Below are 22,202 nucleotides of genomic sequence, written 5' to 3'. Positions count from 1 at the left end.
TGGACCCAGCAGCGCCTGCACCCCCTTCTCCGCGATGTGGCACCACTGGTGGGACACAGCCCAGGCCAACGCTTCTGGTACAGGGGCAACGTGGGAGCAGCGTGAAGCCACCTGCATGTCCCCCCCCCTGTCCCCAGCACTGCCAATGCCTCTGCCTGCACCCCATCCGCGCGCCCCTGCTCCCCCCGGGATGCAGCGCCCACCCCCCGCAAACCTGCGCAGGCTGCGGAAACCGGGCCACTTGAATTATTGCACAAGGACTTGGGGGTCTTGCCAAGTTTCTGGCAGCTCGTCGTCAGCTGCTTCATCACGGGGGGGGTTACGTTGAGCCGGTTGCGGAGGCGCTGAGCCCTTGCAAAACCCTGCGCACCGCCTGCCGCCCGCTGCTGCGGGAGGAGGTTGGTCCATAAAACCCACCTTTCCCATAAAAAACACCCCACGTTGCGTGTTCACCGGTGCAGCTGGGCTGGGGAAGGGCGAGGATTTTGGGGGGGGTGCTCCAGAGCTGCAGGAGGCCCTGGATGGGTGCCCTGAACCTGCAGCTGTGCTGTCCCCATGGGGAGCGGCTTCTCCGGCTGCCAGGAGCGGGGGCTGGATTTGAGGGGGGTGGTGGGATGCTCGTGGTCCCCACCCCGGGATGGTGGGAGGCAGCTGTGGGGCTGGCGGGGCCTGTCCTGGGGGGGCTGCGCTGCTCCACGCTCCCCCTGGCTGCCCTGGGTGCTCGGCCCTGGGCCAGCATCCCAGTCCTAATAATGTCTGATCCTAGTAATACCAGCATCCCGGTCCTAATTATCCTGGTCCTAATAACAACAACATCTTGGTCCTAATTATCCTGGTCCTGATGATGGCAGCATCCTAGTCCTAATGATATCGATCCTAATAACACCAACATCACAATTCTAATTATCCCAGTCCTAATGATGCCAGCATCCCAGTCCTAATGATCCTGATCCTAATGATACCAGCATCCCGGTCCTAATAATCCCAGTCCTAATAACACTAGTATCTCAGTCTTCATAATCCTGGTCCTAATAACACCAGCATCCCAAACCTAATTATCCCAGTCCTAATGATGCCAGCATCCCAGTCCTAATGATCCTGATCCCAATAACACCAGCATCCCAGTCCTAATTATCCCAGTCCTAATGATGCCAGCATCCCAGTCCTAATGATCCCGATCTTAATGATACCAGCATCCTGGTCCTAATAATCCCAATCCTAATAACACTAACATCCCAGTCTTCATCATCCTGGTCCTGATAACACCAGCATCCCAGTCCTAATTATCCCAGTCCTAATGATGCCAGCATCCCAGTCCTAATGATCCTGATCCCAATAACACCAGCATCCCAGTCCTAATTATCCCAGTCCTAATGATGCCAGCATCCCAGTCCTAATGATCCCGATCTTAATGATACCAGCATCCTGGTCCTAATAATCCCAGTCCTAATAACACTAACATCCCAGTCTTCATAATCCTGGTCCTGTTAACACCAGCATCCCAGTCCTAAGAATCCTGGTCCTAGTAACCTCAGCATCCTGGTCATAATAATGCCTGATCTAATAACACCTGATCCTAATAACACCAGCATCCCAGTCCTAATAATCGCAGTCCTTGGGCAGCAGCCAGTGGCCGTGGCTGCCTCTGACATGGGTTGTCACCAGGAATAGCTCTCAGACCTGGTTCTTCCCCTTCTCCTTTATTCAGTTGTGCAGGGCACAGATCCATTTTCCAGGACAGATCCATTTTCCAGGGCAGCCGTGGCTCTCGCAGGGAAAACGGGGCAGTTTGGGTCAATCCCATGCTCTGGTGCCAAGAGATGCTCAGGGGGTTCCTCCCGCATGTCCCCAAGCTGTGGCTGTGACAGAAATCCACCTAAAAGCCGCTCAGAGCCCCTAAAACCATTTTCAAGGCAAAGGAAGGCGGGAGCGGGGAACGAAGAACTGGAACGGAGAATTTTGTTTCTTTAAATGTCATGTGTTTTTTTCTTTTTAAGCTCATTTTTGCACTTCGGTTTGGCGAAGCTGAGAAGACTTAAGTGACAAACCAGCTGTCCCCTCGGCGCAGCGCGGCGCTCGCCCAAGCAGCCACCCACCCACCGCCTCCAGCGCCCCGGCACCGGCTCGCAGCAGGGACACAGCAAAGCAGAGCCCCCCCAGTGCCAAATCCCCACCCTGCAACCCCCAACTCAGCCCCGCGGCCCCAAAATTGGGGTGGGTTGGGGGCTGCTGGCGGGGGCGGCTGCAGAAATATCGGTGATGCTGCTGGAGGGGACGCGGCAACGCTGTGGCTTCTGGGGGTGCTGCGAGGCAAACTTGGCACTTTGAGGGTGCTGCTGGGTGGGTGGGGGTCCCTGCTGCCCCCCTGTTCGCCCCCCATGTGCAGTGGGACCCTTTGTACCCCCCCAGCAAGGCTAAGCCCAGTAGACAGGGACAATGCTGCAGAGGATGCTGGTGGTGGTACCCAGGAGGGAGCGATCGGCCAGGGGCAAAGCGAGTTTCTCCTCAGCCTGGGGAGGGGAGAAAAGGGAAAATGAGGCAGCAGCATGATGCTGCACCCCAGTTCTTCATTGAGGGGGGTGCACAAGGCACTGTGTGCCCCCCATGCCCTGTTCTGCCCCAGCCGGTGCCCACCTGCCGGCGCTGGAAGCTCTCGGCGATGGCATCCAGGCCCGGGATGTTGTCCTTGTCCACGCGGGTGATGTAGCAGGCGCGGTGGAGCTGGGATCTGTAGCTCACCAGCAGCTGTTTGCAGACAGACACACACCAGCTCAGCTCCATCCACCCCCTCCCCATCCTCCCCCCACTTTTGCAGCGCTCCCCGCTTACATTCTTGTAGTCATAGATGACCGTGGCCGGGTTTCCATCCCCATTATCCAGGTAGAAAGTGGCCGCATCCTCTTCCCAGGCTGGTTCCCTCATCATCCCCATCCACAGGACCTGGAGGGGACACATAGCGGGAGCTCAGCGCCTGCAGCACCCCCTCCCCGGGGACAACGGGGGATCGCTACTTACGGCATCGGCGTGTCGCTGGTCGGCGCGCAGCCACATAAGCAGGGCGCCGGCGATGATGACCACCAGCAGGACCACCACCACCACCGTGATGAGGAGGCACTTGAGGTGGTGGGTGCAGCCCAGGAGCTTGCGGGGCAGGTAGCAGAGCAGGCGGGGGACGAAGCAGAGCGACCGCTTGATGCAGCCACCGCAGCTGCCACAGCCGTGGCAACCGCAGCAACTGGGGCATTTGCAGCAGCGGGGCAAGCAGCATTTGGAGCAGCAAAGGGCGCAGGGCCAGCAGCAGCATCCTGGCTTGCAGCAGCCTTTCTCCGGGTCCTACGGGCACGCAAAAAGCAGAGAGACAGGGTGAGGGTGGGAGTTTGGGGATGCAGAGGGGCTGGGGATGGGTTTGCCCCTGCTGCCCCGGAGCTCTGGGGATGCAGCATCCCGCTCCATCGCACCTGTACCGGTGCCTCGCTGGGATAAACTGGGCAAAACCCTGTGCTGAGCATCTCTGCTGGGCACAGGGACATCCTCAGTGTGACCGTGTCACCCTGCTGCATGTCACAGGGACTCACCAGCGGCTCTTCAACCACCACCTGCTTCACGCTGCTCTCCATGGCTTCCTCCTCCTCCTCCTCCTCCTCGCACCCCAGGCTGCCCTGCAGCGCCCAGAGCAAGAGGGTTTTATACCAGGGTGCTGGGGTGGGGAACGGGGTGTCACCTGTGAAGGGGTTGGTGGCCCTGGGGTGCGATGTGGCTCTGGCGATCAATCCACTTCACTTCTGTTTGCCGACCGCCTCCCCGGGGCTGCGCTCCCCTGGGAACTCGCTGGCCAAGAGGCTCCGAGGACACTTGTCCCCAAGCACGGGGACCTCTCTGCTGGCCCGGAGCGTGGTGTTGGGGCCAAAGCAAACCCTCAAGCTGCTCTCCAGGCTGGAGCATCCGGCGATGGCCACAGCCAAGGCGAGACCTGGCCCAGTGCCCGTGTCCCTTCGCTGGCTTGGGCACCTGGATTTGCTCAAAGTGGGCGAAGAGCAAACAGGACATCAAAGCTTTCCCACAAACCGCAAAACTGGGGTGGCAGCGGGGTGACCATGGGGTGGGGACACATCCCGGGTGTTCTGTCACCATGTCCTGAGGATGCTCGGGTGCTGCCGGGGTTTGTGTTGCCGGTGTGGGGGTTTTGGGGGCTGGCAGCAGTGCACACAGTGCAAATTTGCTCAAGGTGAGGGGGGTCCCAGCTCCAGCGTGTCACCCGGGAGGCGCAATCAGCAGGACAGGGTGACGCTGCTCTGCCTCGGTCTTACCTGGACAAGTAACCACCTGTTCACTGAGGTGACACAGGGACAGGGCTGGGCTGGAGATTTAGGGGCGCAGAGCTGCTGGCCTCATGGTGACAAGTGACAACTTGTGGTTTCCCTCCTGTTCCCAGCAAAGTGTCACCTCCAAGAGCTGTGACCCTCCTCGCTGCCTGTGGCAGTGGCTTTGGGGACAATCCCGAGTTAGCGCCTGTTGGAGCAGCACGCTGCTGCTGTGCTCCTGGGGGGAATGGATTTGGTCCCCCCAAGGTCTCTTTTCTCCCTCCCAGCCCTGTTGACCCCCCCATTCTTGGGTGCAGCGTTTGGAGGACCCCCAAGGATGCTCCTGGCTGCTTTGGAGCAGAGATGGAGCTGCAAGGGATGAGGGACATATGGGGGATACAGGGGAGAGGGGACAGACAAGGGGAGAGGACAAGGATGGGGACATGTCCTAGAGGGGTGCCCCAGACCCTGACTGGGTGCACTGGGGTGCAGAGGGTCCCCCTGACATCTCATCCTCCCTCTGAAAGCAGGAGGGGACATGGGGGGGACAGTGGCTGTGCAGCCCCACAGCCTGGTGTGCAATGTGCGCTGCTGCGGGTGCTCCTCAGCTGGGGCTTGTCCTGAGCACACCAACACAAGGGACACATCTGTCCCCGGGGGACATCCCTGGGGTGCTGTGTCACCTCACCCTGGCACCCCATTTGGCCAGCATGGGGGGGAGGACAAAAGCAGCACTGGGAGGGAAGGACAAGAGCAACACTTGGAGGTGGGGGCACAAGTTTTATTCTGCAGACAGAGGCGTGAATCCCAAAGCAAATCCCAGGTTTTTATTGCAAGTGCCGTGGGAAAACCGCGGTGCTGAGCGGCTGTGGCTGATGAGCCATGGAGGAGGAGAGATGCCCCGCAACACCAGGAGCATGGGGACAGTGACATCCCCACCTCCATGTCCCGTGGGGACAGTGCCGTCCCCACCCCGCTGTCCCGTCCCCCAGCTGGTGCTATGCCCAGAACACTGGCACAGTGCTGCAGAGGATGTTGACGGTGGTGCCCAGGAGGGAGCGGTCGGCCAGCGGGATGTCATTGTCCCCAACCTCCTTCATCTCAGCCTGCGGGAGAGAGAACAGGGGGGGCTGCCACCCTTGGCCATGGCAGTGTCCCCTCCAGCTTGTCACCAGCCCCCTCTGCCCACGACACAGGGACACCCAGATGTCCAGCACCCACCTGCCGACGCTGGAAGGTCTCGGTGACAGCGTCCAAGCCCGGGATGTTGTCCTTGTCCATGCGGGTGACATAGCAGACACGGTGACGCCAGGACCTGTAGCCGACCAGCAGCTGTTTGCAAGCAGACCTGGGTCAGCTCATCCTTGTCCCTTCTGCCACCACCCCCACGTCGTGCCCTGTCCCCACACACCTTTCCATAGTCGTACACCACCATGGCGGAGGCGTTGAGCCCGTCCCACACAGCAAATGTCCCTGTCCTCTCCTTCTTGCTCATGGAGAGCTGCTGGGGGGTCCCATCGCCGTCCCGACCGTGGATGGTCATCCGCAAGACCTGCCATGCAGTGGGGGGGTCAGGCAGCTTTGTGGGGTCTAAACCCCATCCCCGCAAAGCACCAGTGGCAGGTGCTATTCCCAAATGTGTCACTGGGGCCGGTGACACCACGACTCCGTTCCCACCTCACCGTTTCAGCGTGCGTCTCCGTGATATGCAGCCCCAGGAGGAGGAAGGCAACGATGACCACCACCAGGACCACCACCACCACCACCACGATCAGGAGGCACTTGAGCTGGTGGGGGATGCAGGGCAGGCGGTGGGAGGCCGTGTAGCTCTGGGGGGACACAAGGGAGCACCCACCTGAGCCGCCGGCGTGGGGCTGGGGATGGCACCGGGTGCTCAGCCTCATGGGCTGGGTGATGGGTGCTCCTTACCGGAGGCGCCTCCTCCAGCAGCGGCTCTTTGGAGCTGCCGTCCATCGCTCCCACGCTCTGGGGCTCCTGTCCCTTTGCCAGACAGAGCCGGGGGATTTATAGGTCTCCTGGGGGGGCAGGGTGGGGGCCACCCCAGCTGCCAAAGTGCCACTTGTGCTGTTTGCTGAGTGGGGAGAGGAGCTGAGGAAGGGGCGTGAAGCCTCCGAGAGCCCTTTCCCGGCATTTGGGCGGCAGCGTGGGGGGGTCAAGGCAAACAGAGCGTGCCCCTGCTCCGCACCCAACCCCTGAGCACGGGGGTGCCGCACCCCTGGTTCCTGCAGCCTTGTGCGTGGGCAGCTGCGTGTGTGTCCCCCCCCGGCGTGGGGAAGGAGCTGGCTGGGCTCATTGTTGCCGGGGAGCACCGTGCCTGGGACGGGAGGGACGGGACAGAGGGGACAGACGGGTGGCTGGTGCCAGGGCAGCTGGTGCAGGCGGCACTGCAGCAACAACGGGGCGGCAGAGCTGCGGTGACATCACCCCAGCGGGTACCCACCTGCCCCCCCATCTCTGAGCACCCCCCAGCAGCCAGCTCCCCCCCAGGGTGCATCCCCCCATTTTCACACCCGCAGAGCGGGCGAGGACCCGCGTCCCCTGGGATGCTGGTGCTGTCACTCAGCCGCATCCCTCCCTCCTTCCCTCCCTCCTCCCCGCAGCACAGGAGCATGGTGCGCCGCAGAGCAGCGCCTCGCGTTCCGCCAGCCTCCGGCATCGCTGCCCCTCCGCGCTGAAACCGCAGGGGGAGGAAGAAAAGAGAAAGAAGAAGGAAAAATAGAATCAAAGTCTTTGCCGCAGCTCCTGGGCACAGAGGGAGCAGCTGCGGGGGACAGAGCAGGGCTAGGCCAGGGATGGAGCTGCAGCGCGGGAGGAGGATGCCGAGGGACCAGCTCTCCGCTCTCCTCCTCCTCCTCCTCGCCTTGGCCTGGTTCTGGCTGCCAGCGGGGGGTCGCAGGCCCCCCCGGCCACCTCCTTGCCCCCCGAGCTGCTCCTGCACCCGGGACACAGCTTTCTGCGTGGATTCCAAGGCTGTGCCCAAGAATCTACCCCCCGAGATCATCTCGCTGTGAGTAACCCGGCAGCGGGATGGCCATGGGGACCAGGTTGCATCCCCTGGGTTCAGGATGCTGGTTGCTCTGGGGTGACAGGGACAGCCCCTTTCTTTGTGCTGCAAGTGTGTGTGTGTGGGGGTACGAGCAGTGTGGGGGTCTCTTGGGGGACGGAGAGGGCTGGGGACACCCTGGATCGGTCCCAGTGTCCTGCAGCAGTGGCACCGGCAGCCATCCATCAGCCAGGGACGGAGCGGGGCTGCAGCCCATCCCTGCCACGCTGCCCGTCTGCCGTGACCTTGGGGACCAGAGCCCCAAGGGGACACAGCTGGTGGGTCCTGGTGCATGGCCCAGGGGACACCTGAGCCTTGTAGGGACATGCATGTGGTGGATGCATGTGGGTGCATATATGTGCATGCGTGTGCCTGCGCACGCATGTACATGTTTGTGTGTGCATGTGTATGTGTATGCATGTGTGTACATGTATGTGTGTGTGCATGCGTGTGTGTGCATGTGCATACATATGCAGGCGTGTGCATGCGTGTGTGTGCCTGCATATGCCTGCGTGTGCATGCGTGTGTGTGCGTGTGCACCTCATCTGGGGGCGCCAGGGGACCTGGGTATCCTCCAGATGCTGCTGCAGGATTGAGGACCTTGTCCCCTCCCTGCCATCCCCAGCGTGGGGCATTGCTGCTGGGGATGCTCCCCCATGCACTGCCCCCACCCAGCACCCTCCCTGGTGAGGGTGCTCTGGGTGACAGCAGGGCCATCACTGAAGGGCGGGGGGTGGTGGACCCCCCCCGCTGCCATCCCCTCTCCCACGCAGCCCTGAAGCTTCATGTCTCCGGCAGGACGATGGTGAACGCAGCCTTCACGGAGCTCCGCGAGGCGGCTTTCGCCCACATCCCCTCGCTGCAGTTCCTGTACGTCCCCCACGCCACTGGCCGAGCATCCTGGTGTCCCCCAGTGTCCCTTGTCCCCAGGGTGCTGACGCCACCCCCCTCTCTTTGCAGCCTGCTCAACTCCAACAAGTTCACGCTGATCGGGGATGACGCTTTCACCGGCCTCTCGCATCTCCAGTACCTGTGCGTGGGATGGGGACACGGGGACATGGGGGTGACGTGGGGAGGGCAGGGGTATCAGCAGCTGTGCCACCATCCAGGTTCATCGAGAACAATGACATCCAGGCGCTTTCAAAAGCCACTTTCCGCGGGCTCAAGTCTCTGACCCACCTGTGAGTACCGGGGGGTCCTGCGTTCCCTGGGGACACAGGATGGCTTTTGTCCCTTGGCTGTGGCTAGAGCTGTGTCACCTCCAGATCCTTGGCCAACAACAACCTGCAGACGCTGCCCCGGGACCTCTTCAAGCCACTGGACATCCTGAGCGACTTGTAAGGCTGTCACAGCACCCGGGACACCGGGCTGGGGACAGGGTGATGTTCTGGTGCTCCAGGTTTGGGGTGGGGGTGACTTGGTGACATCCTTGGCAGGGACCTCCGTGGCAACACGCTGGCCTGCGACTGCAAAATCAAGTGGCTGGTGGAGTGGCTGGAGAGCACCAACACCACTGTCCCCGCCACCTTCTGCAGCAGCCCCGCGCAGTTCGAGGGCCAGCGCATCCGCGACCTGGCGCTGAGTGACTTCCAGTGCATCACCACGGGTGAGGGACCAGGGACATCCCCCAACCCCTTCCGGGGTGTCCAGACCCTCATCACTACCTCTTCCCCCAGATTTCGTGGTGCACCAGGTGCTGCCCTTCCAGGCGGTGTCGGCTGAGCCCTTCACCTACGCCAGCGACCTGTACATTGCGCTGGCACAGCCCAGCGCCAGCTCCTGTGCCATCCTCAAGTGGGACTACGTGGAGCGCAAGCTGCGTGACTTCGACCGCATTCCCGGTAAGGCGCTCCCTCCCGGGTTGGGACCCCCATTTTGGGTGATTTGGAGCGATTTGGGGAGGGCACAGCCCCGGCGTGACATGGTCCTGCCCGGCAGCTCACTCAGCCGTGCACTGCAAGCCCATCGTGGCGCAGGACCAGCTCTACGTGGTGGTGGCCCAGCTCTTTGGTGGCTCCTACATCTACCGCTGGGACACGGCTGTGGACAAGTTCATCAAGATCCAAGACATCGACAGCCAGAAGACCCGCAAGCCCAACGACATCGAGGCCTTCCAGATCGACGGCGACTGGTACTTCGTCATCGCCGACAGCTCCAAGGCAGGTTCCACCAGCCTCTACCGCCTCAACCAGAATGGCTTCTACTCCCACCAAGCCCTCCACGCTTGGCACCGCGACACCGACGTGGAATACGTGGAGAACGATGGCAAACCCCGCCTGATCATCTCCAGCAGCTCCCAAGCCCCCGTCATCTACCAGTGGAACCGGGCGCAGAAGCAATTCGCGCCCCAGGGGGAGGTGGGGGAGATGCTGGACGTGCAGATGGTGAAGCACTTCAAGGTGAAGCGGGACCAGTTTCTCTGCCTCAGTCGCTACATCGGGGACTCCAAGGTGGTGCGGTGGGAAGGGCAGCGCTTCGTGGAGCTGCAGACGCTGCCGTCGCGCGGCTCCATGGTGATGCAGCCCTTCTCGGTGGACAGCCGGCGGTACCTGGCGCTGGGCAGCGACTTCTCCTTCACCCACGTCTACCTGTGGGAAGAGGAGAAGCAGAAGTTCGTCAAGTTCCAGGAGCTGTCGGTGCAGGCGCCACGGGCTTTCCGCTATGTGCCGGCCGCCGACGTGCAGCTCCTCCTGGCTCCCAGCTTCAAGGCCAACACGCTGGTGTACCGGCATGTGGTGGTGGACCTCAGCCTTTAGCGGGGATGCAGAACCCGGGGTGCTCGCGGGTCCCCGAGGTGGCTCTTGGTTCCCCTGCCCGAGGACACGCATGCGCCTGCCAGCCCCTTTCTCCTGCCTGCAGCCCCCTCCCAGCCCCCCAAATTTCACCCACGCAGCTGCTGGGGGAAGCCACGGGCCTCAGTTTCCCCCTAGGACTTGTGGTTTCCCCATGAGCAGCACCCACAGCCACCCCTCCAGCAGCCCGGGGGATGCGGGCAGGGGGTGGGACACCCCCAGCCCCACAGATCTGTGCCTGTGGGTGTCTGCTTTGCGGTGCTGGCAAGGGTTGGGGGGCTGGGGGATTATGGCAGAGGGGCTGGGGACGTGGGAGCAGGGCAGCAGGCAGGGATGTGCACAGGCAGGGACAGGCTGCCCAGGCTGGGTGGGATGTTCCTGGGATACTGGGGTGCTCCCAGGCTGATGGGGTGCTCCAAAGTGCATGTGTTGCCCAAGGTGGATAGAATGCTCTGGGCCAGTGGGATTTTCCAAGGTGGATATAGATGGGATGCCCTGAGGAGGCTGGGATGCTCCAGGCCAGTTGGATTCTCCAAGGAGGATGTGGATGTGATGCCCCAAAGCAGATGGAATACTCAAGGCTAGCAGGATGCTCCGAGGAGGATGCGGATGGGATGCCCTGAGGTGGATGGGATGCTCAAGGCCAGCAGGATGCTCCAGTGTGAATGTGGATGGGATGCCCTGAGATGGATGGGATGCCCAAGACCAGTGGGATGCTCTGAGGAGGATACAGATGGGATGCCCCGAGGAATGGGATGCTCCAGGACAGCGGGATGCTCCAAAGAGGACGCAGACGGGATGCTCCAGGCTGGCGGGTTGCTCCGAGGGGGTGCCGTCACCCTCAGAAGCAGGGCTGATCTGTTCCCGTCCCATCCGTGCACATCCAGCAGGTCCCTCTGTCCGCGTCCCCCCGCTGCCGGGCAGGACCCAGCGTACCCGAGGTGTGTGCACCCCCCGAAACGCCCCCCACAATAAACACACCGTGACACCCGGCCCTGCCTGTGTCTGCCTATGGTTGTTCTGTGTCACATCACAGCTGGGGATCCCACAGTCCCCCCTTCCTTGCACAAGGCTCAGCAAGCCCAGGAGGGGAAACCCCCTTGTTTTAGGGTCCTCCATGCCCTATATGTGGCTTATCTTGTTATTTTTTTGCTATAGATGCCCACGGTGTGAGGGGAAGCAGGAGGTGTTTCCCCGGGGAGGGGAGTCCCAGCTGGATCCTATTGCATCCCAAACTGCACCAGCACCCGCGCAGCCGCCCAGCTGGTTTTCCAGGGGAGCATTTCCCTGTCCCCCAGCTATATTGTTAACATGTATTTGAAAAACCACCAATTAAACTCACAAATAAAGATCCTCTCATAGGTAACAGGCGCCCCGGGGGCACTGCCGGTTTTTTGGGAGCCGGGTTTGACCTGAAACTGCAAGATCTAAAACTCCTGGCTGGGAAATGGCAGATTTTAAGGCACGGGGAGCAGCACAGAGGGGTGCTGGCACCCCAAAAGTGCCTGTGACTGGGGTGCAGGGTGCCCTGGGGGTGCATGGCCAAGGGGGCTCTGAGCCCTGCTCTGGTTCTGGGAAGAGCAAACAGCTTCTATTTTCTCCCCAGCATCTTGCAGGGATCCGCACCCGCCGCAGAGCCCTGGCCCCGGTTCAGCAACGCTCCTGAGCGGGGCGCCTGAGGTTAATCGCACATGTAAACCCAAGCAAGGCGCGCCGGGGAGGGGATTTTGCAGAGGCTGAGGCTAAACCCCACTGAGTCAACACGCCGGGGTGGTGTCAGCACATCTGACTCCCTTGGCATGACCCGGCAGCGCTCCCACCTCCGCCCAAAGCCCCGTTTGCCCGCAGCCCTGCCCTCCCTGACCTCTCGCACCCCCGGTGTTGCGGTGGGGTGCTCAGTGCGCCTTGCGCTGTACATGTACCCCACCTGAGCATTAACAAAACACCCAACAAGAAACCCAACCAAACAAAAACCGTGCAAACAATAAAACAAACAAACAAAAAGAAGGCCCTAACATCCCATAAAGGGGGTTTTCCCTCTAAAAAAAAACCAATTTAAAAAAACAACTATTCGTGTGGGACCCCTTCGCTATGCTTGCGGGCCGCCGTTGCCCTTTTAAGGTCTGCCGTTGCCCTTTTAAGGCCCGCCGTTGCCCTTTTAAGGCCCGCCGTTGCCCTTTTAAGGCCCGCCGTTGCCGTTTGAAGAGCGGGCGGTGGGGACCGTTGCGGCGCACGCGCGGGGCGGGCGGCTGCAACATTTAATTTGTTACATTAATTTCCGGCGAAGGTGGGGGGGGGGGTTTGGGGGGCGTTTTTGGGGGGCGGACCTGAGGGGGGTACAAGGCGGATTTGCAAGCCCAGGGCTCCCCGGCGCGGCCCGGGGTTGCGGGCCCGCCCGCATCATGGTGACCTGGGTACTCAGCCGGCTGATTGTGTGAGTGCGGGACGTCCCGGTGCGGGGGGGTTGCATGGGAAAAGGGGGGGTTCCGGGTGGTGGCCGTTGTGCGGGGGGTCAGCTGCAGGGTTGGGGTTGGCAAGGTGAGGGTTCCCCGGGAGCTGAGCGCAAAGCCCCACCGGGGGTCACTGTTTAACGGGGAGCCCCCACGGGGGTCCGTGTGCCCGTCCCGCTGCGGGGTGCTCAGCAGGAATTGTTGGGGGATGCGCTTGTATGGGGGCAGCGCAGACATGGGTGTCGTGGTCCCGGAGCGGCTGTCACCCCCCCGCCCGTCCCGGCGACAGTGAGCCGGGGGTCACCCACTTGCACCCCCGGGCTGGGTGGCTGGTGGCCAAATACACCCGAGGGGTCCCTCGTGGGGTCCCCACGGCCCCGTCCCCCCCGCGGGGTGGTCGCGCTGGGCGGGTGGGTGGGTGATCCCCCCGCCGGTGCCCCGGGCTGAGTCACCGCAGCACGAGGTGCGTGTTTGGGCTGGCACGCCGCCCGCGCTGCGGGGGGGCGGGGGTGCTGGCAGGGGACACCGCCGGGACACCGCTCCGTTCCAGGCTGCTCTTCGGGATGCTCTACCCTGCCTACGCTTCCTACAAGGCTGTGAGGACCAAAAACATCCGGGAATACGTGAGTAGGGTGGCTGGGGGGGTTGGGATCGGGCCCTTCCCGGGTTCCAGCGTGACGGGCTCGCCCCCTCCCCGCAGGTCCGCTGGATGATGTACTGGATCGTCTTTGCGCTCTTCTCGGCCACCGAGACCTTCACCGACCTGCTCATCTCCTGGTGAGGGTCTGTCGGGCTCCGCATGCCTGCGCGGGGGGAAGGAAGGGGCTGTCTCCCCCCTCTGCCTGCTAGAAGAGGGCTGTAGGTGGCTATTGCATGGGGAAGAGGCACCAACCCTCCTGCAAGGGACAAGGATGTGCCTTTGCCCGCCCGTCCCGGCATCTGCTTGCCCCCCCTATTTGGCAGGTTTCCGTTCTACTACGAAATGAAGATGGCTTTTGTCATCTGGCTGCTCTCCCCCTACACGAGGGGCTCCAGTCTGATCTACCGTAAATTTGTGCACCCCACGCTGTCCCGCAAGGAGAAGGTAAGAGCTACCTGGCTCTGGGGGTCCTGTGTGCCCTGAGCGGGGGGTTCAGGACCCTGGGATGCCCCAGGACAAGATGCACTTAGCACCGCTGCGGTTGTCTCGGCAGGAGATCGACACGTACATCGTCCAGGCCCGGGAGCGCAGCTACGAGATGATGGTGCGATTCGGCAAGAGGGGCCTCAACCTGGCGGCCACGGCCGCGGTCCAGGCGGCCACCAAGGTACCGGGCATAGGGACGGGATGCTGGGTGTCCCCGAGGATGCTCTGACCTCGGGGATCGGGGAGGAAACTTCCACCCCAGCATGGGTGCTCTTTTGGTGTCACAGCCCTGCCCGGTTCGATGGCATCACCCTGGGTGTCCCCAGCGCTTTGCTTTTTGCCCTGGGGGGGCTCATTTCCATCCTCTCCATCCCCTCCCAGAGCCAGGGCGCGCTGGCCGGGCGGCTCCGCAGCTTCAGCATGCAGGACCTGCGCTCCATCCCCGACGAGACCCCCATGCACTACCGGGACCCCCTGTACCTGGAGGAGCAGGAGAACCACCGGCAGCTGCTGGGTGAGCCGGGGGGGCAATCGCAGCGCTTTGGGGCTCCAGTGATGCTCACAGTGAGGGGGCTGTGATGTGAGCTGGTGCGTCCCCCCTCTCCCAGCGCACAGCACACCCTCGGCTGCCCGGCGGTACGACAGCGAGACGGAGGACGAGGAGTTTTGGTCGGACTCGCAGATTTTTCCGGAGCCATCGCCCCGCCAGAGCCTGCGCGCAGCGAGGAGGATGGCGCCGAGCAAAGAGGTGCCGTGGGGACTGGGGGTGGAAATTTGGGGTTATAATGCTGGGGCAAAGGGGCCCTGAGTCATCCATCCCCCTGCCCAGGGCTCTTCCCGAATCCTGCGCAGCCGGATCAGGAGGAAAGCGGCTCCGCCGGAGCAGGACAGCTAACGCCCCCGGGGGAAACCCGCCACCCGAGTCTTAACGCCAGTTTGCTGCTGCAGCACCAGGAGGGAGCCACGGTTTGTGCCCCCCCACAAGCAGTCCTGGGGAGGGGGCTTCTCCCCCCGAATCACACTGTAAATCCCTTTTTCTGACCTCTCCATCTGCACTGTGCACCTCTGACTGCCCCGCGGAGGGGAGGGCAGCTCGGTCCCCTTCCCAGGTACCGCTGCTGCAGGTCAGTGCCGGCGCCTCTCCCGTGGGGTCCGAGCCCCCCCATTCCTCCCACCCCATGAACACTACGGGCTCTGCTGGCCCCCCCTCCTGCTGCCACGATGCCTTAGTCCCCACACCCCCATCCTCCCAGCGAGGGGACGTGCCTTGTCCCGTCTGTCCCCTGAAACCAAAGACACAGTCCCTTGGCCAGCACCCCCCAAACTGCAGACTGACCCCTACCCCATACTTGAAACCGGGGTACCAGTGCCTGACCGTGCCCTGCCCGGCACCACGCGGCTTTTAATGTTCTCCCAGACAAGGGGGTTTTGTACGTGGAAAAATAAATGTTATTTCAGACTTTGAGAACTGGGAGTTTTGTCCCTTTTGCTGTCCCCTTCCCCAGGCTGCGTGGGTCCCCCCCCGGGGTGCTGGAGGCTGCGGGAGGGTGCAGCTTGGTCTCTGTGGGTGCTGGGGTGTATCTGAGCCCCTCCTTGCAGTAGCCGTGTCCCCCACGGTGTGGCAGCAGCAGCTGGGACACACAGCCAGGGCTGTAGACAGATGTCCCCATCCTGGCCACCATCGTGACTTGTCCCCGTGGCCGTGGGCAGCTGGCCTGTCCCTGCCAGGGCTCCCCAGTCCCACCCGGGGGTCTCAGCTCCCTTTGTCCTTCCCCTGGGGACTCATCCCCTGCACAAAACCTCGGTGGGCAGGCAGGGTGGCACAAGGTGACAATGCTCATGTCGCCTCTCCTGTCCCCCGGTGCCCTGCTCTTTGGCATCAATCCCCTCGCTCCCAATCCTTCCTGCCCTCACCCCTCGGGCCACCTTTATTTTTAGCCCCTGGCTGATGGTTTTTTTTTGCTTTGGGGGGGTCTTCCCAGGGCAGGGAGAGTGTCTGTCCTCCCCCAGGGAGCCTGGCCAGGGTCAGGCAGGGGTGTTGGAGCAGATTAGGTGGAGGTGGCTGGATTAAACCAAGTAAAACTGTCTCAGAGATGATTATTTAAAGCAGTGGAGAAGGAAGGCTGGGTGGGGACAGCGCAAGGGCCAAGGGGGCTGCCTGTAATCCCCCTAAAGCCGCTTAGGAAACGTGGTTCCTCCAAGGATACAGCCTGGGGTACCGCAGCTGGGTTCTGGGGTTCCCCAAAGATGGGGGACAGCGGCGCGGTGTCCCCAGGGCTGGTTGGGGACACATGGTGAGTGAGACGGCAGCTGGAGCATCATCCATCCCCAGGACGGGAGGTCACCGCCGACCGCTGTCCCTTGGGGAAACTGAGGCACAACGTAAGCGACTTCGAGCTGGGAAGGGAACCAGGAGTCCTGGCGCCTGGCCCCTTTTGGCAACTATATTCCCCAGGGAAAGACACCCAAGGAGGGGACCGAAGCTGCCCGGGTGGTGCAGCGTGTGCCCCTGGTGCCAGCGCTGATCCCAGCTGTGTCAGCGCGGGGGCCGGTGCCAGGCTGCAGTCAGCAAAGCCGTAATCTCCCTCGCTTGGCAGCTCCCCAGCCCGGCAATTGCCTGACCTGAGCTCGCCTGCCCGCCGCGATGTCCCCTCCGGGGAGGGGGTGACAGGCTCTGCTGGCCCTGGGGGGCTGCGACCACCGCGGGGTCCCCATCTCGCCCCGGGGGGTTTGTCCCCAGCGGAGCGGGGTGAAGCGAACCCCTGGGGTGGCGGGAGGTCACGTTAAGCCCGGTGGCTCATGTCCCCGTAAGCAGCTTCCCTGCTGGGAAGGCATTAGTGGGAGCGAGGGTCAGGTCACTGCCCTGCTGTGCCCCCCAGGCCCCCCCACCCTCCCGGGGCTTCCCTGCTCTCCTGCCTGCATCCCTGAGAGCCGCTGGCTGTTTTGGGTCTGCACCCACCCCTCAGCATCCTGCTGCCGGGACTGGGTACCCCCCGAGCCCCCATCTCCTTCCTCCCCCTTACCCATCTCAAACTGGGTGCTGGCAGGGGGGTGGGACGCTTGTGCCATCCTTGGGCTGCCTCACCCCCTTAAACCATCCAGTTTGGGGGTCCCTGGTGGAGCAGCCCCCTCTGTTACAGGGTGTCCCCTTGTCCCCTCTGAGCCCCCCCATCCCCGGCCCCCTCCGTCCCTGCCGTTGAGTCAGCTGTTGGAGGCGGGCGCCATGTGAGGCCGCGCACACATGGCTCCCGCGCCGCACGGCGCTTGTATTTTTAGCAGACGGTATCAAAAGCATAATTATGTCCGTTGTTTAAATGCAGCCTCTTTCTTTTTATTTTTTTCCTCCTGTTTTTTATTTTTCTGGCAGCCCCTGGGGAGGTTTCAGCTGCCTCCCGCCCCATAGGACAAAGCGGGTGGTGTGGGGCGCTGGGTGGGGGGCTCGGCTGGGCAGGGGATGAGACCCCCCCACCTTGTCACTGCCAGGCAGGTAAGACCTTCCTCCCCCATGCTGGGGGGGGACAAACCACCTCTCTTGCGTCCCCCCCCAGCATCATGTCCCCAAATGCACACCTACCCCAAGATGATGGCGAGTGGGAGGTTGGTGGCAGGAGGGGACGTTCGAGGTGACGGGGGTGTGGGAGGACACGGCTGAGGGAATGCTGCCCACCCCCCGCCGCAGCTGTCTGTCCCCTCGGGGACGCGTCTGTCCCCAGTCAGCCTGGCCCTGGCATCCGGGGTGATTCCAGCTCTGTGTCACTGAGCTGTGGCACTGGCAGCTGAGGATTTTGTGGACCACGCTCTGCGGGTGCTGGGGGTCACACAGCATCGCCGGGCAGGGAGCTGCCCATCGTCTGGGACTCTTTTCCTTGTGCCGCCCCATCAGTGCCACCCATCACCACAGCTGGCCAGTTGTGGGGACACCAAAGGGGACCAGGCTGAGGACAGGAGCCCCCGGCTGCCCCCAGGTAGGTGACATGGTGCCCCGGGTGAGCCTGTCGGGGTGCAGGTGGCACAGAGCTGCCCATGTCCCTGGCTGTCGTCCTAAGCCTTTGGCCCCGGGGCCGAGCTTTTAATTACATCAAGGTATTTGGAACTAGTTGCTTGGCTGGGTAAACAGGAGTCCCGGGCGATGGGGGGAGCTGAGGGGGTGGCACAGGATGGGGGGGAGCTGAGGGGGTGGCGCAGCGCTGTGTCCCCGACCTGGGGCTCACTGGGATGGCTCGTCCTCCCCGGGATGGGCACAGGGATGTGGGGAACGGAGCGTCCATCACCCAGCCCTGCGTCCCCCCCGCACCCTGAGCATCCCCCCACCGTGTGTGGGGCTGGCATGGGGGGGTCACCGGTGAAGGTGGGTTGGTTGCCATGTCCCCTGGTGATGAGGACAAGCTGCCTCCATCTCAGCCTTCGCCTTGAGGGCGTGCAGCACTCAAAAGGTGCCCGGAGAAGCTGTGCCCCCCACTCTCCCCATCTGGAGGGGCAGGAAGGGTAGGGGGTGTCGGGTTGCAGCCCCCAGGCTGGAGGAAGCGCCTGTCTCTCCCCAGCAGCCAAGCGAGCAGGATTAGCGATGCTTACTCACCTCCCCGGGGGGAAAAGCGGGAGATTAGGAGCAGGACCAGCGGCTGCCCCTGCGGCAGCGGGGCCGGGGCGGCGGTGGCACGGTTGTGCGGGTCGCCCCCGTCCCGGCAGCCGGGGCTGGAGGGGAGCGCAGGCTGCCAGAGCAGCGCTTGGGCTGCGGCCCTAATTCCCAGAAAGCTGCTCGTGTGGGAGTGAGTGTCCTCCCGTGCCCTCCGCTCCGCCGCAGCCTCCAGACTCCTCAAGGTTTGACGTCTTGTGGGTTTTTTTCTTTTTTCTTTTCTTTTTTTTTTTTTTTAATTTTCTTTTTTTTATTTATTTTTAAGCACCGGGTGCGGATTAGTGAAAGCTGTCGCGGCCGTTGCGCCTGGTGCTGAGCAGAGGGGGGGGGCGGACAGGGCTGCCTTCCTCTGCCTGCGTCTTCATCTTCCTCACCTGCGCCGCAGTGGAGGCAGGTACGTGTGTGCCGGGCTGGGGCTGGGAGGAGGAGGAGGAGGAGGAGGAGAAGGAGGAAGGGTTGGGGCTCTGTGATGTATAAGGAGCTGGAGGGGGCTCTGGGCGAGCTGGAGAGGAGGCATGTGGAGTCTGTTTTGCATGTTGGATTTCAGGCTGCCGGAGGTGGTTTGTGGGTCTGGGGGCTGTGGAGCCCTTTCCTGGAGCAACCCTGGGCAGGGGACAGGGACACCGGGGCAAGGCCACCAGGCTGCCCATGCTGCCAGAGCCTCAGCGCAGAGAGGGGCTGTTGTGGGACCAGTGACCCTTCTGCACTGGGACCCCCGTTCCTCCCCACTGCTGAAGCATCCTGGACCCCCCTGTCCCGCACAGCCACGCATCCCCCTCTGGTCCCAGGGGACACTGTGGGGACAATGTCCCTCCACCCCACGTCCCCGCAGCATCCCGCCCCGTCCCCCAGCGTCAAGCGGGGCAGGGATGCCAAGGATTCTAATTCGGGCTCTTCCGGCCTCCCGCGGTGACTTTCTGGCCAGGGCTCAGCTCGCGGGTGTTCGCCGTCCCTTTGATTTAAGGGAAAAACCAGGCAGATTGGAGCACTGGGGCCATCTGTGCCAAACCGCCAAGCACTGCCACCCCCGTGGAGTTTCTCTCCCAGCAAAGCCTGACCTGGCAAAACTCAAGCCCAGCCCGGACCCCCCTGCATTGCCCTGGGGGCCTCTCGGTGGGTCATGCAGGGACAAGGCAGGGAGCGGGGGACCCAGGATGGGATGGTGGCCAAACCCCAGAAGAACTTGCCTGCGAGGGCTGTTTTGACCCCGGGGGGCTTGGCGAGGAGCCTTGGGAGCGTGGGGAGGGCGCAGCATCCAGGGATGCTGCCCCAGTGCAGGGTGGGAAATTCCCTCCTGTCCCTCCAGCATCCCGCCCCCCCCGTCCCAGAAATGGCTGCTTACAGCTCGCCAGCATCAGGGTGGCACATCCATCGTTGTCCCTGCTTGTCCCCTCCTCGGTTGCTCCCTTGTCCCGATGGCCATGGGCACCCACTGACCCCTGCGCCCCTTCCTGGGCTCCATCCCACCTGCCGGCTCAATCCCAGCCCCGCCGGAGCCACCATCCCCAGGGAGGGAACGGGAGGAGAGTTTCTCTTTCAGCACCTTCTCATCGCAGGAAGGTGCGGGCTCGCCCACGCCCCGAGCCCTGTCTGGGTCCCCTCCCTGTTCCCTGGCACCCATGGGTGCCGCAAGTCCCAGCCGGGCTCCCCAGCCCTCCCCTCCTCAAGGAGAGGGGGGTCCTGGACGTGGGAGAGATGCGAAGGGACCCTGGTGACACCCGGCACTGTGGCAAGGGTTAAGCGCAGCTCCCGGCTCCCAGCAGGGCCAGACCACACGGCAGCTGCTGAGCTGTAACGAAGCCCGTAGGTCTGATGTTAATCACGCTGCTCGGCTCACGCGGGCCCTGGCCTCCCGTCACCCCATCGCCCCCGGCCCCCCATGCCGTGCTGGGGGAGGCTGTGCGGAGCCGCTGCGGTTTATGTAAGTGTGTGAGCTGCGAGTGGGGTGTCCCTGGGACACATACACCTTATAGAAACCCCCTCGGCACCGGTTGTCCCCCATGTCCCTCGTTGAGACCCCAGAAATAGGGTCCCCACCTCAGGGTGACCTGCTGCCCTGTGTACCCGGCCGGAGCATCCGTCGTTCCAAGGGGAGTCGGTGGGTTTGGGGTCCTTGTTTTGTTATGGGGGTGCAGCGTGGGGGATGCTGCGTGGGCACCCACGTGGTGATGGGTCCCAGTGGCTGCCGGACATGGGGTTAAATGGCCCCGGGTGCCCCTGGGTGGGCAGCGGGATGTGGTTGTAGCATCCTTGTGCTCCATGTGAGCCCCTCCGATCGCACCCTGTCCACCTGTGCAGCCGGGAGGGGAGGCAGAGGAGCTGTGCCTTCATCCCAGGCAGCGGAAGGGACGGTGACAGGGGGACGAGGCTCAGCTGCGAGACAGGGTGACTCGGCACCATCGCACGGGCAAAGCGGCAGCACAGCTTGAGGCCAGATCCTTGTCGTTTGGGCAAAACCGGCGGGGTCACGAGCCCCCGGGTGGCCACGTGCTCCACGCCAGGCATGTCCCCACCACCCCCCCAGCACTGGGGCTGGCACGTTTGGCGCATCCCGGTGTTTCTCCCAATTCCAGTTTGGCCCGGAGCGGGCGGCCGGTGTCTTTCATCGGCGACGGGGCGTCTCGGCCGTGTTTTTGCCGAACAAAAGGCGCTTTCTTCGCGCGGGGCAGAGCGCAGCACACCTGCCCGCCCTTGGCACGGCCGCCGGTGCCTCTGGGGCTGGGTGGCACCGCCGGCACCGCGCCGGTTCCCCGGCGTCAGCAACCCCGGCAGCTCAGCCGCCCTCCCAGTCGCTGCCGGAGCCGGCGGAGGCTGCACACACACCACCTCCTCCTGCCATCACTTGCCACAAGATGCTCAAGGCTGCTTAGAGCCGCGGGAAGGTCCTGCTTGCCACCGCACCCTTGGGTGCCCCTCGCCCTGATCCCCCAACCCAGCACACCCGGAGCTCGTAGGACGATCGGCAGGAGGAACACGGAGCCCCCGATGCCAATGGATCGAAAACTCCAGCTCCGGCATTCGGAGAAGAACGTCCCCAGGGCCACCCGGGCGGCTTTCTGCCTCCTCCAGATCCCAGAGCCAGACCCCTTCAGCCTGTGGGTCTAGGTGCTCTTCACCTTTTTGGGACCCGGTGCCACCAATAGAGACCCCCGCTCGTCCTTGTCACCGCGGGGGAGGCAGTGGGGTCCCCCATGGACCCTCCAGGTAGCTGTGGGACGGTGGGGATGCTCGCCGAGCTGTGGGACCGGCTGCTTGTGCTCTGGATGCTATGATGGGCAGGGGACAGCGTGGCGAGCCCGGGGGGACCCTGGGGACGGTGTGTGGTAGGATGGGTTTGGGACACCGGGAGCGGGCTGTGCCCTGTCCTAGAGGAACGGGGTGTGTGTGCTGGGTGCTTCCTGAGCAGGGATTTAGGCAATAGTGTGGGAATGGGGACTTTGACCTCCCCTGATAAGGGACAGGTGGCTCTGGGGACACACGGTCCTCCCGTCCCCATCCCAGCTGCCTGCCAGCCATGGAGGCGGCTCTGTGCCACCCCGGAGCAGTGCTGCAGGTTTGCAGGGACACTCGCCTGTCCCCTCGGCTTCTCCAGCTGCTGGGCAGGGTGGTCTGGGGGACAGCGGGTGGCTTTTGCTCCGCCGGGACAGGCTGTGACCCCCCAGGTCCTGCAAGGACTGACTCCAAACTCTTTGTCTGCGTGTGGCCCGGGACACGGAGCAGCGTTAATCCAGCAAATCTCCCCAGGCATTTCTACCGGGGGGGCCCTGCTGGGAGCTCCCCCCTCGCTGCAAACCCTCCTGGGAAGCGCAGCCCAGCCCTGGCCGGAGGCGAATGCC

At 63.2% G+C, this 22,202-nt stretch overlaps 4 protein-coding genes across 5 annotated transcripts; 2 read left to right on the top strand and 2 right to left on the bottom strand.

Annotated features, from left to right (window-relative positions):
- Positions 1-2,414: 2,414 nt before the first annotated feature.
- LOC308050227 (surfactant protein C-like) lies at positions 2,415-3,617 on the bottom strand (the record flags this gene model as incomplete). The annotated part of the gene is made up of 5 exons (XM_080360240.1): positions 2,415-2,510; positions 2,635-2,745; positions 2,830-2,940; positions 3,016-3,333; positions 3,576-3,617. 5 exons carry the CDS (start codon positions 3,615-3,617, stop codon positions 2,415-2,417), a joined length of 678 nt encoding a protein of 225 aa, XP_080216366.1.
- Positions 3,618-5,299: 1,682 nt separating this feature from the next.
- Positions 5,300-6,453, bottom strand: SFTPC (surfactant protein C; the record flags this gene model as incomplete). The annotated part of the gene is given in 8 exon segments (XM_080360376.1): positions 5,300-5,407; positions 5,523-5,633; positions 5,713-5,853; positions 5,984-6,130; positions 6,231-6,283; positions 6,286-6,373; positions 6,375-6,387; positions 6,389-6,453. Coding segments are annotated over 8 exon segments (726 nt in total).
- Positions 6,454-7,114: 661 nt separating this feature from the next.
- Positions 7,115-10,121, top strand: LGI3 (leucine rich repeat LGI family member 3; the record flags this gene model as incomplete). The annotated part of the gene is made up of 8 exons (XM_080360362.1): positions 7,115-7,329; positions 8,164-8,235; positions 8,326-8,397; positions 8,475-8,546; positions 8,631-8,702; positions 8,802-8,971; positions 9,042-9,206; positions 9,304-10,121. 8 exons carry the CDS (start codon positions 7,115-7,117, stop codon positions 10,119-10,121), a joined length of 1,656 nt encoding a protein of 551 aa, XP_080216488.1.
- Positions 10,122-12,514: 2,393 nt separating this feature from the next.
- REEP4 (receptor accessory protein 4) lies at positions 12,515-17,262 on the top strand. Of its 2 annotated transcripts, none has more exons than XM_080360330.1 (8): positions 12,515-12,591; positions 13,158-13,230; positions 13,308-13,384; positions 13,571-13,691; positions 13,801-13,914; positions 14,115-14,247; positions 14,342-14,481; positions 17,101-17,262. In XM_080360330.1, exons 1-8 carry the CDS (start codon positions 12,560-12,562, stop codon positions 17,134-17,136), a joined length of 726 nt encoding a protein of 241 aa, XP_080216456.1. In that variant the 5' UTR covers positions 12,515-12,559; the 3' UTR covers positions 17,137-17,262. The 2 variants fall into 2 exon arrangements, with proteins under 2 accessions (XP_080216456.1, XP_080216455.1); XM_080360329.1 differs by lacking the exon at positions 17,101-17,262 and adding an exon at positions 14,563-14,915.
- The last annotated feature ends 4,940 nt before the right edge of the window (positions 17,263-22,202 follow it).

This window comes from Nesoenas mayeri, assembly GCF_963082525.1.
Source record: "Nesoenas mayeri genome assembly, chromosome: 27".
Taxonomy (NCBI): domain Eukaryota; kingdom Metazoa; phylum Chordata; class Aves; order Columbiformes; family Columbidae; genus Nesoenas; species Nesoenas mayeri.
Note: the sequence above shows the minus strand (reverse complement) of the source record. Positions and strands in the feature narration are given on the sequence as shown.